Source organism: Carettochelys insculpta, chromosome 5 (genome assembly GCF_033958435.1).
Source record: "Carettochelys insculpta isolate YL-2023 chromosome 5, ASM3395843v1, whole genome shotgun sequence".
Classification (NCBI taxonomy): Eukaryota; Metazoa; Chordata; order Testudines; family Carettochelyidae; genus Carettochelys; species Carettochelys insculpta.
In genome coordinates this window covers 16,330,407-16,352,054 of record NC_134141.1, presented here as the reverse complement: position 1 = coordinate 16,352,054, position 21,648 = coordinate 16,330,407, and the positions used below count along the sequence as shown (strand labels likewise).

General features: G+C 43.8%; 1 protein-coding gene across 1 annotated transcript in view; it reads right to left on the bottom strand.

The window, feature by feature from the left end:
• Positions 1–21,648, bottom strand: part of MOB3B (MOB kinase activator 3B) — a 78,388-nt gene continuing 56,740 nt past the window's right edge. The window contains exon 3 of the mRNA XM_074994704.1: positions 1–4,730. Coding sequence (XP_074850805.1) covers positions 4,701–4,730 — 30 coding nt within the window. The 3' untranslated portion in view covers positions 1–4,700. The remainder of the gene's footprint in view (positions 4,731–21,648) is intronic.

The window sequence follows — 21,648 nt, the reverse complement described above, 5'->3', positions numbered from 1 at the left end:
CTTTCCAGTGAGGTTACCTGCTGAAGTAAGGTTCACCTGTATGACTGTTCGGCTTTCAGGGCAGTCTGTGAGAGGTTGGCTATTGCTTTCAGTGGAAGAAAAATCCAGCCCATAGCCCACAAGTGTTGCATCAGTTCTCAGGGCAACACGACTGACTCAAGTAATCTACTAGGTTTTTTCCTCCTCCCACTCCTGTGATCCTGATGGATTGTATTTCACAGCATGAAAATGACGTGCATCTCACTTGCCAAAAAGAATTACAGACAAAACTACAGGCCACTTAAGCATGGTTATGTATCTTTTATTTGTGATATTTGAATTCCTTAGGTTCATACACTAGGATTGATTTGACAACTAGTCTTCCATTTTTTCCTTTTTTTTTAATTATATAACTTGAACAGTTAGTGTTGGTCTCTATTTTCATACAGCTGAACTTGTCATTTAATCACAAACAGAACTAAAATGGTCTAAAACTGAACAGCGGTGATGAATGGAAGGACTAAAGGAATAGTATATTTAAATCATTTGTTACAAAAAAAGCAGTTCCCCTAAACAACATTTTCCTCTGTATCCATTCAGGGGAAAAAAACCCAACAAATGTGTACATAGATGCTCAGGTGACTAATTCATTTCCTCCCTCGGAGGATATTCTGTTATAAAACTTTATTACAACATATCCATTTTAAAAACTGGAAAATCTGTTAACACAGAAGGAATAATCACCCCATTTCAAAGCTCCAGCATTGGCTAACTTCCATATAGCAATGCCTGTCTTAATCTCCTGAATTAAAACAAAAGCTCAAATTTGATCCACTACATTTAGATGAACAAAACTGTAAGGTGATGGTTAGTGGTTTAGAGGCCACTCTATTTATTTTAACCTGGGAACCAGTAGGAAAAAAACATTTTAAAGATCTCTAAAAATGTCTCCCTTGCTTCGGATACATGCACTGCCCCTTACTGACGGCTTGCTATATACTGTCTGATACCCTGCAGCATAATCCCTTTCCTATTAGCGCTGCATGGGGCATCATACATATTCCTATTTTATACACATTCCATCCAGTTCTTTAGTTCTTACACACAACTCTCACTTTCTTTCCCTGTGTGAAGGGAACAGAAGGAACAAAAACCAAGCTCTCGGAGCTAAATGTTGTCAAAGGGCAGGAACGGAAGCTGTTTGGTTTGGGTGGCACAGCTGGGTGGAGCTGAGGAAGAAACCCACAGCATCTTCCTCCTCCTCCTCCTCCAAACGCACAGGAACTTCCACATATAAGATAATAATGACAATAGGTGGGCATTGGTCCTTTGTATCAATGTACTAGCACTCTGCAAATCCACATGAGCATACACCTCAGATCTTGAGGTATCCATGGGTCAGAAGAGCCGCACATTCCATCTTGTGCGAGCCTTACTGCCTACAGTGGCATCACTCAGAAGCAAACTCAGTTTCCCGTGTGCAGTTTCTCAGCCTTCCCCTGGACGCTTGTGATTTTGCTCTTAGATGCATGGATGCCATTTTGGGGCACGAAGGGCGGGGGAGAACAGCAGCTGTGCATCCCGGGACACTATTTGCTCTTCTTCCCGTTCCCCTCTCAGGGAGCCAGGGGAAAGTACACAGATTGTGTGATTCATTCCTCTGCTCCCTCCCCTCACTAGCCAGGAGTGAGAGGCATGCACACAAGCCATGTACTTTTCCCTCGCTCCCTGATAATCAGGGGAACAGGAAGAAGAGCAAGCAGTGTCCTGGGATGCCTGGCTGCTCCCCCCACAAAACGGTGCCCTAGCTTTGCTGTCGTTAAGGCAAAATCCCACTGAAGGGCCATAGGCCTTTTCCTGGAGTAAGAACCAAGGGACGACATTGGTATTTGGCCCCATTGTCACTCTATGCATCAAACAGCAGAACATATATTACAGCCAAAAGAACAGCCCTTCTCAAAATTCCTCATCGGCATGTGTTTTGAGCAGTTCTGGTCACACAGCAGCGTCCTTAATCCTTGCATAAAAGCAGCAATGCTCTTGACCAACAAAAGTAGGCTTTTCTTCTTGGATTTCCCCAAAACTGTCTGTTATCTTTAGCATTAACATAAGGTAAACATTGGAATAAAGCTTCGTCCTTCTTTAGAAGGCAAGAAACAGAAGACGCAATGGCTAGAACGTGACTCAGGGATTTAGGGAGTTAATGGCAAGAGAAAAGCAGCATACACGTATTTGAATTTTGTCACAGGCCACAAGAAAGTTAAGAAGTCTCCATAGAAGTCTAGTGGGTAGACGTCCCATCTTACATTAAGCAGAGTAGTTTGATTTTCATCTGATGACGTTTTAGTTACCATCTTGTTAAGTATGCCCATGAGTCTGTGTAAAACAGGGCACATGATTAACAACTGAAATAAGGTGATATATGTCTCTGAAGCTGGATTATCAAGGGTGAACTAGAATCTCTTGGACCAATGTTTGCCACACCCTGACTCTGCTCTGTAATACAAGGTTTATTTGAAACTAGTAAATTCAGTGATACTCTATACTCCACCCATTACTATTGTTGGGCTACTAAAATCACAGAGATGGGGAGGGGTTTGATTTTCTGCAAAGAGATTCCACAGATTTTTATCTTCTTTATATGAACTTTCATTGCGTATTGCAAAGCTATGGAGATATTGGTAGAAACCTGCCATTTGTTCAGAATGTTGGAAATTAAGAATACAGCATTTGCCACACCAGACCAGACAGTTCTTTCTTTGATAGTGGCTAGAATTAGATGTTTGAGAGAAAAGTATGAGAGATCACATGATGGGTAATTATTAATATTCTTTGAGGCCACATAACTTAACAGTCTTACTATGCTGTTGGCCACAATGGCATTTTGTGGCAGAGCCCCACAATTATGCAGTGGTTAAGCACTAGCCAAATGAATGTTAGGAAGATCATGTGGTACACAGCCCTTGTAGAGTATTCAAGAGGTAACTTGATTGCAAAAGAGCACTGAAAGAAACAAGAGCACTTTAGTTCAATGTAGCAAACTGAAATATGAACATCCTTTCAAGCCAAGGGCTAACACTACTTTCATAATTCTAAAGATATGGGAAAGCTTCCAACTTAGCTACACTACATGTTCACTTATCAAGCCTTTTGTCCCTGCATATATGTGATCATTGACTTCTGCATCTCTGCTGCAGAGTCTATTTAATTAAGCAGGCGAAAAAGACATTATGTACAATATGAGCTCAGATGTCTATGGTTATTCTTTAGTGTCCGCTATACGTCAGTGTATCACATATCTTCGCTAGTACTTCTTCACTGGGTACCTCATGAAGTTTGCTTCCAATACTACTTCAGAAGAAGCACAGACTGTTAAAATCACTTTGGCGGAAATAGATGCTTGGGACAGCAGGAATCAACACCTGATCTGGAAGAATCATTTTTATTATATAACATGCCAAATTCCTGAGAAGGCACAGAATATATGGGACTATTCTGCATATTTTCCTCTTGTTAAACTGTGTCTCTAGATATATCCTCTGAATAAATGCTATTACAAATATTTTTAATGGACCCATCACCTTGGCACCAGGGTACACTGTACATGAGTTAGCAAGTTTATGCTGAATAACTTGAGGTCACTGATTTAAATTAGACTGCATATTGAGAACTGTTATAGTATATCTTTCTAGTGTGGAAGACAGTTTGTCTTATTAGACAATATTAGACAACTATCTAATATTACATCCAATATAGTCATGTATTATGGTTTTGACTTCATCTTCACTAATTTACTCCTTCTCCCCAACAAAAGGAATAGTTTCATGTTGAAAGAATTGGGCAGGGGTGGGTGGAGGGAGGGAAAAATAGGACAGGACCAAAAAAAGAGACGCAGGGGAGTGGGGAAATTACTTACATGTACCCAACCACTGTGGTAAGCAGTACACAGGGCATTTCATTCAACTCTAATTACCACCACCCTTCTTTATAAAGATACTGGACTAGACTACTGTCAATCACACTGGGGTAACTCCACTGAAATCACAGAGATTACTGATGTAGTTGAGATCAGGATCTGGTCCCCTGTCACCTCACAGAGCCTGAACCAAGAAAACAAGCAAAGGACACCTGGCCAGATCTGCTAGAGACAACAGATGGATTCCTGTGGCTGCTGAGGCTCAAGGGCATTTTGGAACATTTACCCATAAACCTTGGTTGGCATCTAGACCCCTGTGCAGATACAGAAGGTTCCAGGCAACAATGGTGTTGAGGTTCCAGAGCTCCTAATATTGTGCTGAACTTGGAAAACAAAGTACACAAAATCAAAGTATACAAAAATCTTTCCAGCTAACAATACAGATTCATCTCCAAAGTACAAACACACAGGCCAGCCTAAAAGCCCAAATTCCAGTAAAGCTTGAACGACAGGAACATGGAACGTCTTTGTGACCAAAGAATTCCTCCTCAACAGTTCAGGACCAGAAAAAGAATTCCAAGTCAATTCTTTCTTACTTGGTAATCCACATCATTAGAGGAGGTTCCTAGCAGCATGTTTAGGGTTAAGAGCACACACAATGCTGGGATGCATCTGTCAAGTAACCTCTCCCAGACTTTCCCACAGGTGGGAATTACAGGCAAGTTCAGCCCAGACGGTCTCTCATGAACTTCAGCTCAACAGTATGGAGGAAACTGGATTTCTCTTCTGTTCTCCGGGTGGCTCTTCAGTGACACATCCTGGTGGTCATCTCTTTCTGTAAAGCAAAACAGACAGTTAAAAACCAAAGTTCATCTGTTTTGCAATATGCTCACAGCCTCTGCACATTTATCATATGCACATTTGATCACATCAGAAACAGCTATGTGGCTTCCTCTGTCAAGTGTCTGTGCTATTCTTTGTCATCTTCAAGGGCAGTGCATGTAATTGGCAATTAGCTTAAAATCTTTTATCATTTCTGATATCTCTAATACCATCTTAATCCCCTAACTGTACCAGCTAAATGGCACTGTGTTCTACCATAAAGCAGATACATCACCCACATAAGTCCTCATCAGCTATCACACTGGAAACATTTTAAGTTAATGTAGGAAATGGGATTCCAACTTGTCACTGAACTTCAGAGCAAGAGGAGGACTCTTCAATTCTGAAATTTAAATATTCTAGCTAGTTACCATACACAGACATACAAATGTTAGAGGCTCTCTAGATTTAAGCTGGAGCAGCACAGTTTGCATTCAGAATTGAATCTGGGAAATATGTCAAACTTTAGTATTGCTCTGATGTAGGATTTGATTCAGTCCATTACAGAGATGACTTCACTGGTGTGCTGGTGCATGGCTGTGGTTCTCCTTCTAGTCTGCATGCCAGGAGAAGAAAATGTTAACATTTAGATGGCACCTTTCATTCTGAAGGACCAGAGTGCTTCACAGAGCAGCACTGCTATCCTGCAAACTCTTGCTCCTGCAAACTATTACTCCTGTGAATAGCGTCATTGACTTCACCATACTGACTTCCATGCAGTTAGCTGCAAGGACACTGACTATAGTGGGGGTACTACTCACAATAGTGAGCATTAAGTAATGTTTGCAAGGTGAGGCTCTATAACGGGCCAACTCTAATGAAATGCAGCCAGGTGGAAACTGGCAGTGAACTCATATAATAGACTATACTGAGAGGAAAATTATGGTGAAAGACATACTATTACTTATTAAAATTGCGACAAGATCTTCTGCATTCATGGAGAGCACACAGGATTTCAGACTAAGTCCGAATCCAAAGAGAGATTCAATGTGTGATTGCAGGTGCTTTTTAATTATACAGCTAAATCATAATATACACATTAATAAATGAACTGTATGGTCCTCAACTGATCTAATTCTGAAATATCAAGGGCCAAGCAAACACCAGTTAGATTGGAACTCGAGTGGCCAGAGAAACCAGCCCTTCCAAAGCTGAGGTTCGGATCACTAACTACCCATGCCGAGCAGCTGTTTTTAATGAGACATGAAATGATTGGTTTGTGTTTGTGGGTGTATAAACCAATCACATTGTGTGTGTGTGTGGACATAAGTAATAGTACGTCTTTCAGGAAAGACTGGCTTTTACATACGGATCTAAGTGTTCATGTGTGCTAAAGTATACTGAGTAATGAACAGATACCAGTTCAAAAATATTGATCAATACCTGCTTGATAGCTGTAAGATTCTTCTCGTAACAGCTAGCCATGGGGTTGTTGTGGGTACTCCCTGGAGTGGTGCTTTCATGGTGCTCAGTACAGAGCCCTGCCACCCATCACCCTCCCCAGTTTCTTCTTGCCAGCTACTCTGACAGAAGGGAAACGGTGTGTATTGGAATGGACATGAATAACACATCCTCAAGGACAACAGTTACAAGGAGATGTTTACCATTTTTTCTTTTTCCAGGGTTTATTCAGGTGCATTCCAACCAGGTGACTCATAAGCCCAGGTTCAGGGGGTGAGGTTGGAGTCTTGCACTGATTGGAGCACTGCCTGTCCAAATGCTGTGCTATCCCTAGCCTGGTGGGTGATTGCAGAGTGTATGGCACAGATGTGTATAGAAGACCAGGGCATCGCTCTAATGCTCTTCTAAGTAGGGGTCTGGTACAGAAAGGCTGTAGATGAGGCCTGAGCCTTGGTGGAATATGCAGTGAGTGGCGGTAGCAACACTGTAATATTCCTGGAGACAGGATACTATCCACAATGAGATGCCTTAAGAAGACCTGAGCTGGATTTTCATTCTATCAGCTTCCATCACATGCAGCTGTAGCAACTTCCTGAATGGGCTTTTTTCTGACAACGTAAAGAGCAAGAGCCCTATGTAAGTTGAAGGAGTGGAGTCTCTGTTATCCGGAGTTAGGGTGAGGCTTGGGGTAAAAATACTGGGAGGAAGATGTCCTGGGTTCATATGGAAATGTGACACTACCTTCGGAAGGAAGGCTGAGTGCAGTTAGAGCCGCACCTTGTTCTTATACAGGACTGTATAGGGGACTCAGATGTTAGGGCCCTGTGCTCTGACATGGGCGTTACTGCTAACAGGAATGCTACTTTGTAAAAAAGGTAGAGTGGGGGGCACATGCCCAATGGTTCAAAGAGAAGACCCATCAGCCTGGAGAGATCTAGGTTGAGGGCCCAGGTGGTGGTGGGAGGCAACTGGTGCCAGTGACTTTGTGTGTCTAGGCAGGGAAAACAATACCATGAGATGGAAGAGTTCACGTGACCTCTGGCAGTGGTGGGGTTGCACTAGTGTGGCTCAACTCAGGTCTCACAGCTCTTGGCTCCATAGGCCTAGCAGTTGGTGATCTTCCCCACCCAGCCTCCTCTTTTCTACAGCACCAGACATTGGGATCGGTACCTATGTGCCATATGGGGCTCTTGAACAGTACAGGCCCAGTGCTGTGAGACCATGTCTATACTCAGCACCTGGCATATTGATGGTGCCAAGCACTCCGTACCAATGACGAGGTACTTAGTGCAGGTTCAGTGGACCCAGGCCTGCTTCAATCCTCTTACAATTGGCTCCCTCAGACAGCCTTTTCCTAGGACTGCGTTTCAACCCTTTTTCAACCCTATATGCTGTTCTGAATCCAAAAATTGGAGGAGAAAAACCACAGTACAGAAGTTGGTCCAATAAAAGTTTTTAACTCAGCCATCTCATGTCTCCAGTGCCCTCAGACCAACAGATCTATAACCACGCTGAATATTGTATGGAATGCTGTCATTCAAGATTGCTTAAAAGCAAATCCCAGCTAGCTGAGAATATAATGGAATAAGCGGTTTTGCTATAGTTGTTAGGGGTAGTTAAGAAACCAGGGTGCGTGTTTCATCAATATTTTCAGGAAAAAAAAACCTGCAAATTTTTAACCAACCCTAATCTCCAGGTTTTTCCTCCAGAACAATGAACTAAAAAGCAACATGCAATGCAATTCACTCCACTGCTGTACAGCTATTTGCTTTCTTATACACGTGATCCCTGTAATCTTACTACCTTGAAAAGTCAACAGAAATTTCTACCAGCAGGCATGCAATCATAAAGTAGTTTATAGCATATAATACAGGCTGACACTCTCTCATCTGGCAATGTCCCTTGTCCAGCAGGACAATGGATGTTGCTAGACAAGAGGGTGCCTGGACGGGAACATCAGAGCCCTGCTTGTGGCAGGGAACCTTGCTGGCAGCCCAGCAGCTGCGGAGACTGTCTGAGCCCAGGGACCCTGCAGCCCCGCAACTGGGAGCCAGCTGGGGTGCGGAGCGCCACTGGCAGCCCTGCAGCTCCAAGGACTCTGGGGTCAGGGGGAGCCTTGTGGGAGTGCCTGACCTCCCATCATCTGGCAAATCCCCTTGTTCGGGAGGAAAATCCCAAGGAGTTGAAAATACAAATCAACTCTACTAACTTTCAGAAGTCTACTAGGAAGATCCATGAAAAGTAATCATTCAAATATCTCTGTGTATATATGTGTGTGTATACACACACACACACACACACACACACACCCATTCCCATTTGCATTCTAAGCCATCTCCACTGAGTGGCGCCAAACACACTGAGATTAAACTAGGAGAGTAAATTCTAGAACTTCATTTTTGCATTTGTACAGCACCCTCTCACATTTTTCCACATTCAGAAATTCACCCAAATGCACAGGAAAAACTGACTAATTGAACAACTTGTTAGCAGCATATTGTTGCAAAGCCAATACCTTTATCCAGGCTTCAACCAGCCCCTGGTATTGTTTCCCCATCAGAAAACTGATCAGATGTTGATTCTTCCTGAAGCAGTGCAAATATCTGCAGATGCTAAATGTACATATTTGGAGCATACATACCATAGCAATGGGCTCTCTGTGAGCCTGATACACGGACAGGCAGGCAGACACGCCTCCTTCTGTGTCTTTTTTCACACAGCTACTGGAGGAGTCAGTCAATAGTGTTGGTTTTTGGTCCCCCCCCTCCCAAGAGGGCAAGAAGGTGGTTAAACTCAAACTTCCCTGTTCCCTATTCAAGAAAAGCAAGAGCTCAGATACCACAGTGAGGGGCTCATTAGAAACAGCTAACAGGTGGCAAGGGGAGCCTAGGAGATAATGGAGTGTATGCATAGTGCAACTGCTAAAGGTTTTCAAAACACTTTCAACTTTAATGCATTTACAAAGCACAACTTCATGTCTAAAGTGTTCCTGGAGTGTGAGCCTGCATTACAGGCATAATTTTTCCTTTACATTAATGAAAAAAACCCATCTTGTATCATAAAATATGTAGTGTTTAGTCTGGCTGCATAACTGTTTTTATGGTCCCATCCATCTTATGCCTTTCCTCCTTCCTCCACTTTGCTTGCTTGCTGCAAGCTGCTCTGTAAATTCCTTCCTTGCCTTCACTCTCCTATTTAAATGGCCTTCTGTTCCAACTCCCGTTTGGCTTTGATATTCAAAATGTTTGTGGGAATCAGAGATCCAAAAAGTGACATGCAACCTCACAATATTATCATCCCTGAAGAAGAGAAGAAGCTACTTCTAAATGGATACACACTCTTGCCAGCAAGTAAACAACAGATCTGGTCAAAGAGACAAGCAACAGTGAACTGCATCCTATGGAAAGGCACAGGTTCTACTGTGTTCAAGTGACCTCAGTGTGACATTGACAAGTTAAAGATACAAATTGTTTTCTTGAGAGAGAGAGAGTGTACACGCCCATGCCTGCATGTGAGGAAGAGAGGAATCCTTATTTTCTATTCCTTGTTTCCCCTACATAGGGAAGAAAAATAATCATGAATTGGTTCCTAAAAGTAAAAAAACCAACTATTATGAAGAAGTGAAACCACATTGTCCTCAGTCACATTTTAATGGAGTGTTTTTGAGGAAGGGCTTCAGGAAAGGAATATGGCTAAAGATGACTTCTCGGAGGAGCAATATTGAGTCTTCAGTTATAAAATGTGGAAACAATTACAGCCTTTTGTGTGGTGCTTTCCACAACAGTCAGCTTTTCCTTGACAAATAATTTCTCAAAATCACAGTCTCAGGTTATTCTTCCTTCAACTATTTTACCACAGTGGTTTTCATCCTTTGTTTCCATTTCTGGACACCTAAAATTTTTCAAGTGCAGTACAGATGCCTTTGAAAGTTTTCGATGTTGTCTGCAAAGCCCACAGGGTCTGCGGATGACAGGTTGAAAGCCATGGTTCTAGGGAAATGGCAACCTTTTGCTGACTCCTTAGACAGTCTGTGGACTCTAGGGATTTGTGAATCACAGATTAAAAATCACTATGTTAGTACAACAAACTGTCTCACCGAATCTGGTAGGCATTAAAAAATATAAAGCCAAACCCCAGTTCTGTTTATATCAGGGGTTCTTAACCTTCACTGCATCTTTCTGGCAACAACAACACAATGCCAGGAGGACGTAAAACTGAAGACTATGCCTGCCAAAGCCCAGTCACTCTTGGCAGGGGGACCAACTTTCCCAAGAGCCTCTGCCCTGGGTATGGGGCATGTAACCTTAGCTCCCCAGCATACGGCTGAAGCTCTTTGGCTTTGGGCAGTGGGGCTCAGGCTTCTGCTTTGGCCCTGGCGTCCCAGCAAGTCTAACATCAGCCTTGGAGACACCACTAAAATGGGGTCACAACCCACTTTGGGGTTCTGATCCACTATCTGAGAACCCTAGTACAGATCAATGGAAAAATTTCACTTACCTGCAGGAGAATATACCTGGATAATCCCAGTGATGCATGGAAAAACAAATTGGAGTCTAAAGCCTCCCAAGCTTTGATGGGATAATAAGCTCCTTAGTCTCCATAACACAGTGGTTATCCAGAAACTTTTTTAATTTTAGCTGGGGGACAAGGGTCAAGGTTACTTCTTGGCAAGTAACACCTATCATAGAAAATGGGGGTATAAAGGAGGAGGAAGCCTTAGTGTGAAGAGAGTCAAGAGATCTGAAGAAGTGGGTCTGTCACATGAAGGTTCATCACCTAATACATTATTTTGTTAGTCTTTGAAGTGCTACAGGACTGCTGGTTTATTTTGTGAAGATACAGACTAACACAACACAAGAATGTGCTGACTCTCTGGTCTGTGGTGCTATGATCTTGACCTCAGTTAGGAAAAGACAGTTACCTTTCCATAACCAGTGTTCTTCAAAGGAGCATCGCTTATGATTATTCCATGGGAAGTGTTTGTGCATGTCACATGCACTGGTGCTGAAAGTTTCTCCTTTGGTGGTACCCACAGTGGATGGGCTATGTGCCCATGGGGTACGTATGCTGCCAAGGCTGGGGCAGAACCAATGGAGTCTGCAATTGACTGGGCGGCAGGTACCCCTTCTCTGTGCATGCCTCTGGTGGTGCCTAGGAACAAGCCTAGGAACAAGGGGACTCACGGCTGCCTCTCCCAGAGCAATACACTCTCCAGGTCTGCTGGGGTCTCCCCAACCATTAAGAGCCTTTATCGTGGGACACTGGCATCAGTCAAAGAAAGGTAGATCTGTGGTGGTCATCTGGTGATCTAAGCCTCCTGTCATACATTTGGTACCAGGATCTGGAACAGGACCGAGACCAGCAGTCCAAGGATCGTTGATATGAGGATCGCCAAGACTGGGACCAGCACCCACAAGATGACAACAGGTGTCCCAGGAACAGCCCTGAGGCCTTGGTGACACCAGCCTCTCTTCATAGCTCCCATGCTGGAAGGAGGATGCATGCCTCTGTGGATCTATGCCACTGCACCAGCAAGTGCTGTCCCAAACCCTGCCTTTATGCCATGTCAGGAGACTGAATGTGTGCTTACGATGCCCGTCTCTCAGAATCAAAGACTTGATGGCTTTGCATGGGAAAGCGATGGCATACCAGGCCCCTAGGGGGCAGTAGGTGCCATAGAGGGTACACCTTGAAGAAGCCCAATGCAAGATTGCCTTAAGATGGGGGCATCATTGCATTGGTACTGGCATAGCCAGAATGTCCTGCACCACCAGCAGAGCTTTGCCTATGGGTGTTGGAAGCCATTGTCACTGCCTGGTGCTGATGAAATGGGCCATGTGGAGCAACCCATCTCTGCCCGAGTCATAGTTTGATTTCCTGGCAGATGCAATGAGCCACCCAATGTGGGTCTAAACTCTCCTCCCTGTCTGTACTTAGCCTTTCAGGACAGAGAGGAGAGGCTCTGGGCTGAAGCCTTTGTCATCTTCATAGGTCAGTGGGCAACTGGAGGATAACACTAAGGGAGCACTCCACACTGGAAGCCCAGTACCCGAAGCTGAGGTAGGTGCCTGCTCCCCTGCTGGGGTCAGTGCCAACTCCATTAGGAGTGCGTACATGTGAATGTCCCTCTCCTTTATAGGGCTTGATTAATCTACAAATTGGACACTAATGTGCCCCTTTGCCAAGACACCACAGACAACTATTACATGGGTCGCTCATGGGCACAAGGCACCTGCACAGTACACAGAGTCTGAAACCTGGTGATAAGGGCATGCCTCGCTCCTTGGTAAATGTTCTGTCCAGGACAAGGAACTCTAGCTATACTCACATATTAAACTACTCAAAGAGCTGTCCACGAGAGCTGCTAAAAGGAGGCGAGATGAAGCCACAGTTCCAATGTCATTGCTGGCAGGAAGGGAGAGAGGATGGGGGTAGAGCGCAGCGTCCCTTATGTTGAGCCATGGCAGCATCACACGAGGGGTCTCCAGAGCCACTCACCTAGGGATGCTGCTAAAGGAAAAACTTCTGACACTGATGCACGTGGTGAGCATGATCACTGAATGTGGAATGGACATCAGCTATCACTCAGAGAGGAATTAGGTCTTCCCCAGCACGGAGGTGCTATTGAGGGAAAGGAAGGGAAGGCACAGCATGCTGCATTCCTTCCAGAGAGGGGTGGACAATAAGAAGACTGGGGACCAGATGTGGCTCGCCAGGATTAGTCCCCAGCGGACTGCCAGGCTCTTTATATATCTGAGCATCCACAGGTATGGCCACTTGTGGATCCCATTCACTGTTCCTGGTCAATGGGAGCTGTGGGCTCCCTATGATTCCTGTTGGCTGGGAACAGGGAACAACACGAGAGCTGAAAGCGGCCGCACACCTGTGGATGCTCAGATAAACAAAGTGTCTGGTGAACTGCATCTGGCCCATGAGCCATTTATTGCTCGCCCTATTCTAAAGAGCCAAAGGAAGGAGCCTGCTCAACAATCTGAAAGGTGCACATAGAGAGAGGAGGTAAGGAATGGGAATTGCTGTGGTGGTAGGAAGGACTGTGCACATGCATGACAGAACACCACATTTTCCCTCTGAGGTCTCCTTAGGTATTTGGAAGTAGAGTCAGTTTGACAAAAAGTCCCATGGGCACACTGACGGCAGCATATGATTCCCAGTGGCTTGATCATGCACCCACTGACACCAACAAGGAGCACTGGTGTTTACTTTAGAGTGTGCAGGATCAGACAATTGGGATTCAAAATAAGCCAGTGAAATAGTGCACAAGAACAAATGAGTTTATGGTTACAGGACATGGGCTTGCAAATGTGAATGGCTTCAAAGCAAAAATGGATAATGTTTTTGTTGTTTTCTTTTTAAGGACTTCAGTGTTCATAAAGGGCAAGCAACCATTTACTAAACAAAACCCTTAGTGTCTTAGTTACAAAAACAGGCTGTTTACCAGGGAACATCACAGATCAAAATTTTCCAAGCTCCAGTGTTGTGTAACTGCAACCTATACTTGGACATCTAATTTACCATAGTGTGAACAGTGAACCCAAGGTCATTTGCAAGAGCCTTCTCTTCCTTCCCTTTTGACCTGTGTAGTAATGCCATGTTTCAGCTGAGAACCATGCCCCAATGCTACGTTCACAAACTTTTTTTTTTCACAAAAATAAAGACATTCAAACCTTGTGCCATATGTTTAAGAGTTATATATCAGAGATTCATAGATTCCATGGACAGAAGGGACCATTATGATCAACAAGTCTGACCTCTTGTATAACACAGACTACTAAACTTCCCCAAAATAGTTCCTAGAAAATATTCTGATTTTAAAAAATTGCCATTAATGGAGAATCACCATTACTCTTGCTTAAAAACGTACACCCTATTTTCAGTCAATTTATATACCTTAAACTTCCAGCCACTGTGCCATACAATGCCTTTATCCAAAAGACTGAAGTGCCTATTATAAAATATTTGTTCCCCATATAGATACTCACAGATTTCAATCAAGTCACCACTTAAGCTTCTCTCTCACAAGCTTCCTAAGTGCACTAGATAGTCAGTGAGAGATTTTTGATCAACAGCCAAGAGGTCTGATGTTCATTTCGTGGTTTCCTTCATTTGGTTTAGATATTGTTTTACTTGCATTTTTTCAATTATCTTGATAGCCAGGGCTGAATTAATCTCTCATGAAACACAACTGGCTTCAACAAAGGTTAGTTCAGAAACCAGTTTGGCCCAGTCTTCAAGGAATTATAACAACCTTTAATATAAATTTGTATGGCAACGTTTACAGGAGATAAACAATATTCCTGTATTGACTAATGTGTAATCGTAACGGACCTCAAGCTCTGGCTTGTGATGCACTTGCTAGAAAACCACCCCCACAAAAATCAGGAAAACCCCATGAATAATTTGTGTATGCCCTGGAGCAGGCTCCTGCTGATTTTACTGGAAATTTCATCACTGGCTTCAAATGTCAATATGATCAGAAAAAAAATATCTTCTATAGGACTTGTACCAGTGCTACAGAAGAAATTTAAGCCAAAGTAGGAGTGTGGCAACTATTGCTTGATACCTCTGTAATACACGAGAGCATCTCCCCCCCACATACCGTCTGTTGCCTATGCAGACCCACGCCTAGCGCTCCAGTCTTGTGGTTTACAGTTTACTGCTCCAAGAGCACATCCTAGTTGAGGTACATAACAAAGGGATTGCAGAGGAATTCTAAAGCAATTACTTTTTACTCTAGACCGGAGGTGCACAAAGTGGGGGGTGTGACATTTTGTAAGGGAGGGGGTGTAGCGTGATCAGTTCCCCCACCCCCACAACTTCCGCTGCCTCACCAGCTCTCTGCTTTCTCTTGCGCGACCTCCACCTCTGCTGCCATCAAGGGCAACACCAATCAGAATGCACAGAGGCCCTAAGTCAAGCAGTGGGAGCAGCTGGCATGTTCCTGGCCTGATAAGGTACCTTCCTGGGGTCCTCCCCGCAAGCACCTTCCACCTTGGGGACACTCCCTGGAGCCCCCCAACACTCCCTTCCTGAGCCTTCCCCCCACATCCCTTCCTGTGGTCCTACCACAGGTTGAAGGCCCTGGCTAATTGCAGGGTCAAAGAGTGGGGCCTGATGTAAAAAGTTTGCTCACCTCTGCTCCAGATCACTGTTTCCAAAACAATGTTGTGTCCCAGGAAATTTCTAGATGAGCCCATCCACTTCTCCCAGCTCGTAATGGTGGTTCCTGTTCCACGGTGTTGGGCCCAGGCCCAGGCCCATGCTCCAGCTACAGAGGCTTGGTGCACAGGGTGACAGCAACACTTAGGTTTGGTCCAGATGCCTCCTAGTCTGGATGAGTGGTAGTGCTACTCTGTGCATCAGGTCACAACATCCGGAGCAGGGCGCTGAGCCCAATTCTGCAGAACAGGATTTGATACTGCGGGTAAGTGCAGGGTGAGCCCGCTTCCAACCCCACTTCCCCCAGGGCCTCCTCTCAGCACCAGTCTGGATTGGGGTTGCACTGTTGGGCAGGAGGATGCACATATGTAATGGGAGATGACCCTTTTGGAGATATCTTCGTACAAGACTGGGAAAAGTGCTCTAGACAGCAGCAGAGATTTACGGATCCAGACAAATCAATAAAACACTTACACACACTTCCCTGTGCCCATTTCCTCACCCCTTTTGAGCACTATTTGGACTTAGGTCTGAGTCCTCTAAGGTACGCAGATCCTCCCCTTTCTTCCTACACAGCCTTGCCTTCTGCGTCTAGGCTACGCCTACACTTATGGAAAAAACCAATGCACTGGCGGTCCATCTTCCGGGGTTTGATTTACGGCATCTAGTGGCGATGTGTTAAACTGAACTGTCATAGTGCAGCTGTCAACCCTGGTACTCCTGGCAGTCAGGAGAAATAAGGGAAGAGAATGGGAGAATTTCAGGGGATGCTGTTGTGTGCATGGCAGCCAAAATTAATTTTAGATATACTAACTCCAGCTACACAATTCTCATAGCTGGGTCTGCGTATCCAAGATTGATTTTCTCTCCTAGGTCCTAGTCTCTTCTCCCTCCTACTCCATTGGCTGATGAGAGAATCCTCCTCTTACACAATTGCAGGCCTCTTTGTCAGGTGACCTGGTCAGCCTCACCAGTGATCCACTGCTCAGTTACCACCCTGTCTGGGTGGACCAGTCTTCCTCACCTGGCCACCTTCTTTGAACAAGGTGGCTTCTATTTGGATCGAAGACTATCAGGGTTTAATGACTCTCCATTTTAGCCCTGCTTTGTCACGCCTTGAGATTTTATCCCTAAATCTAAGTAAGACGGACAGCAGAAACGATAGGCTAGTCTTACTCAAAGCAGAGATTGTAGTCTGAGAGAGATCAACACAAGGAATTCATAATCTCAAACTGGAAGACATAAATTGTATACAGATTCCTCAAATCACCCCATCAATATTCGGCTAGCTGACACCACAGCAGATTAAAGTTTCAGAGTGTTCTTTTTAATATGACTTTGCCCCTTTAGAGCTATTCAGCATTCTACGTATTTGAAAGAATGTAATCTCTGCAGATTTGTCTAAAGCTGCGGTGTTCATTACGCCGGCCATTCGCCACATCAGACGCTGTGGTGTGGTGAAAAAGGCCGTCCACTCCACACACACACATCCCACCACGTGGTGCGACAAATGCGCGGCATTGGTAGCCCCTGCAGCTCTTGCGTGGTGCGACTCCTGCAGCCTGGAGTGGCTCCTGTGGCATTGGCACCTGCAGCCTGGCACGGTGCATTGCCAGAATACACTGTTATAGTGGAGGTGGGGTGAGCTCGGGGTGCCTGGCTCTGGGAGAGGGCATTCATTTAGAGCTGGGAGGGAGGCTTTGGGGGTGCCTGGCTCTGGGAGAGCAGGACGACGTTCATATATGGGTTGGGAGTGGCTTGAGGCAAGTTGGAAGGCCAACAACCACAAGTGTGGAGATCTTTGAATTCCTGTTGGACACCACTGGTCTAAAGTTTCCCACTGATTCCTATGGCCTCCTCAAAACAAAAAAAGCAGTAAAGTAGCACTTTAAAGACTAACAAAATACTTTATTATGTAAGCTTTCATGGGACAGACCCACTTCTTCAGACCATAGCCATACCAGAACAGACTCAATATTTAAGGCACAGAGAACCAAAAATAGTAATCAAGGTTGACAAATCAGAAAAAAAAAATGATCAAGGTGAGCAAATCAGAGAGTAGAGGGGTGGGGGGATGAGGAATCAAGAATTAGATTAAGACAAGTTTGCAAAAGAGCCCCTATAATGACACAGAAAATTCACATTCCTGTTCAAACCACGTGTTAATGTGTCAAATTTGAATATAAAAGAGTTCAGCAGCCTCTCTTTCCAAAGTAGTGTGAAAATTCCTCTTCAGTAAGATGCAAACTCTTAAGTCATTAACAGAATGGCCCACTTCATTAAAGTGCCGACTAACAGGCTTGTGGATCAGGAGTGTTTTTATGTCTGTTTTGTGCCCATTAACTCTGTCTGAGAGAGTGTGAAGTCTGTCCAATATACAAAGCATCTGGGCATTGTTGGCACATGATGGCATATATGATGTTAGCTGAGGAGCATGAGAATGTGCCCATGATTCTGTGAATAACCTGGTTAGGTCCAGTGGTGGTATCTCCAGAAAAGATATGTGGACAAAGCTGGCAGTGGGCTTTGTTGCAAGGAAAAGTTCCAGGACTGGAGTTCCTGCAGTATAGACTGTGGCTGCTGGTGAGGCCTCCTGCTTATCTTTATCAGGCTAGGAAAGCATATCTCATTTTTGTCCTGTCTTAGCAATTGTCTTTGAAACAGATGTAATTATTTTTTAAACAATTTGTGACATGTGGATTAATTTAAAAAGGAGGACAAGCTGCAGAGTAGCCTGTAATTCAACTATTAATGGAGCCGGCTTTAAGACAGGACTTATTTAGCAGGCTCCCCACAAGGAACTGAAACACACATTTATGCACCCACAAGAAAGAGACAAGAGAGTCCCAGCTCAATACAGGTTCTCCTGGCAGTTAATCCAACACATTATCAAAATCACAAACTATATGCTACAAACTGCACCACCCAGAAACCTGGTCTGATTTAATTAGACCAAAGAGATCCTTGGCCAGCATGTAACCTGATGCTTCCTGTCCTTACCTTTCCGGACTTGGGCACTTCAGCAATCAAAGTATTTGACACACTAAAACTAATCAGTAAAAATATGCATGCAGAACACGACAATTTCAAAAACTCTGGCACCATTCCGTGGCTTGGGCCTGGCCTCTTCCATTGTTCCTCACAGCTGAGAGTAAAGCTTTTCAGCCACCACCTTGAGTGCTAGTTTTTGTTTGCTTATGCATCTATCTTTTTTCTTTTTCATTTTTCTGTTTTTGAACGGGGAATGCAGAAAATTTGTAATTGCCAAATTCTGGTCACTCTGACATGTAAAAGAAAATACTGGTCGTAATGACTAGTTCTCACAAAAAATGAAAGCAAACAAAGATTTTTACGGAGAAGATTCTGAAACAAACAAACAAACAAACAAACAAACAAAACGCCCAGCCTGGTTAGCAGCAAGGACACGTGAATAAAATAGGGAATATTTACACTGTAGTTCTTTATATTGTCTTTGGTAATATTTCAGACTATCACTCACCAGTTCTACTACTTTAATATTAGTATTAGGTCGTGCAAAAGGAAAGCTTTTGAGAGGTCAGTATTGTAAGCTTGTATAATGACACTTTAGCATACACGCCTGACCTTCAGCAGGTTAGAACTACAGGCCAGTTTTGATTTATATACCTAGTTGTAGTCAATTAACCATTATTAGCCAGTTGTATACATAATTAAAACATTTGTATGCTAAAGTACGATAATAGTGCATGCAAATTAGGTGTGTGATTGTGTATATATATTTTGCGTACTCAAATGCATAGTAATTTTGTTCTAAAATGAAGAGAGAAATATTTAGTGAACCAATGCAACAAGATCAGTCTGTGGATGCATACAGCAGAGATACCCAATGTTGTGAGCAGCTAAACAAAGATATATTGGAGACGAGCCAAGGAAACAAGATTTCATATTTTCAAAAAACTGAGTGAGTGTTGTTCTGGCACATCCCCAACCAGAGCATGCTAGATTTCGTTTCTTAACTGAATGACCCAAGTTTGGTGCATTAGACAGAGGTGGAGAAAAGTTCCCAGTTTCTCTAAAAGATTTTAGAGTTAGAAGTTGTTGAATTGTAAATTATTTATCATCATTAAGCATCAACATCTTGGACCCAAACAAGGCCAATATACAGGCTCTCCTCTCTCCAGAACAGCATACAGGCTAAAGAAAGCAGAGCACATACAGGACTCAGTGGAAAGTCCAGAAAAGGGAATGAGGAGGATAGTCAGAAAACATTATTTTAAAATGTTATTATTGCTGCCTCTCGTGGTGGGTGGAAAGTTTTTTGCTGACAGTGTTTACACTGCTCAGCTTATAGGGGATAGGATAGGTATAAAGGACTGGGATAGCGGTAGGGTGACCACAATGCCCCATGGCAAATATGGGACACCGGCTTCCGGGGATGTGGATGGAGCTGCTGTCCCATGTCAGGGCTCCTCGCTAATGGGGGCTCCTGCTCCAGGGTGAGACACCAGGGATGTGGGCTGTGCAGCCTCCAATGGGGAGGCACCAGGAACATAAGAACGGCCATACTGGGTCAGACCAAAGGTCCATCTAGCCCAGTATCCTGTCTGCTGACAGTAGCCAGTGCGAGGTGCCCCAGAGGAGGTGAACCAAAGACAATGATCAAGTGATTTGTCTCCTGCCATCCATCTCCCGCCTTCGACAAAAGGCTATTCACCATACCTTACCCCTTGCTAATAACCATCTATGGACCTAATCTCCAAATATTTATCGAGCTCTTTTTTTAAACTCTCAAAGTCCTGGCCTTCACAGGGTCCTCTGGTAAAGAGTTCCACAGGTTGACTGTAAGCTGTGTGAAGAAAAACTTCCTTTTATTAGTTTTGAACCTGCTACCCATTAATTTCATTTGGTGTCCTCTAGTTCTTATATAATAGGAACAAGTAAATAACTTTTCTGTATTCACTTTCTCCACACCATTCATGATTTTATATACCTCTATCACATCGCCCCTCAGTCTCCTCTTTTCTAGACTGAAAAGTCCCAGTCCCTCTAGCCTCTCCTCATATGGGACCCGTTCCAAACCCTTAATCATTTTAGTTGCCCTTTTCTGAACCTTTTCTAACGCCAATATATCTTTTCTGAGGTGAGGAGACCACATCTGCACGCAGTACTCAAGATGTGGGTGTACCATGGTTTTATAAAGGGGAAGTAAGATATTCATCATCTTATTTTCTATCCCTTTTTTAATTATTCTTAACATCCTATTTGCTTTACTGACCGCCGCTGCACACTGCATGGATGTTTTCAGAGAACTATCCACTATAATTCCAAGGTCCCTTTCCTGATCTGTTGTCGCTAAATTTGCCCCCATCATATTGTATGCATAATTGGGGTTATTCTTCCCAATGTGCATTACCTTACACTAATCCACATTAAATTTCATTTGCCATTTTGCTGCCCAATCACTCAGTTTGCTGAGATCTTTTTGAAGTTCTTCATAGTTTGCTTTGGTTTTGACTATCCTGAACAGTTTGGTGTCATCTGCAAACTTTGCCACCTCACTGCTTACCCCTTTCTCTAGATCACTGATGAATAAGTTGAACAAGATTGGTCCCAGGACTGACCCTTGGGGAACGCCACTAGTTACCTCCTTCCATTGTGAAAATGTACCATTTATTCCTACCCTTTGTTTCCTGTCTTTTAACCAGTTCCCAATCCATGAAAGGATCTTTCCTCCTATCCCATGACCACCTAATTTACATAAGAGCCTTTGGTGAGGGACCGTGTCAAAGACTCTCTGGAAATCTAAGTATACTATGTCTACTGGATCCCCCCGTCCGCATGCTTGTTAACCCCTTCAAACAACTCTAATAGATCAGTAAGACACAACTTCCCTTTACAGAAACTATGTTGACTTTTGCTCAACAAATCACGTTCCTCTACGTGTCTGACAATTTTATTCTTTACTATTGTTTCTACTAATTTGCCCGGTACTGACATTAGACTTACCGGTCTATAATTGCTACGGTCTCCTTTAGTGCTCTTTTTAAATATTGGTGTTATATTAGCTGTCTTCCAATCATTGGGTACCGAAGCTGATTTAAAGGATAGGTCACAAACCACCGTTAACAGTTCTGCAATTTCATATTTGAGTTCCTTCAGAACCCTTGGGTGAATACCATCCGGTCCCGGAGACTTGTGACTGTTTAGCTTATCAATTAGTTCCAAAACCTCCTCTAATGACACTTCAATCTGGGACAGTTCCTCAGATTTGTCACCTATAAAGGACGGCTCAGATTTGGGAATCAACCAGGGAT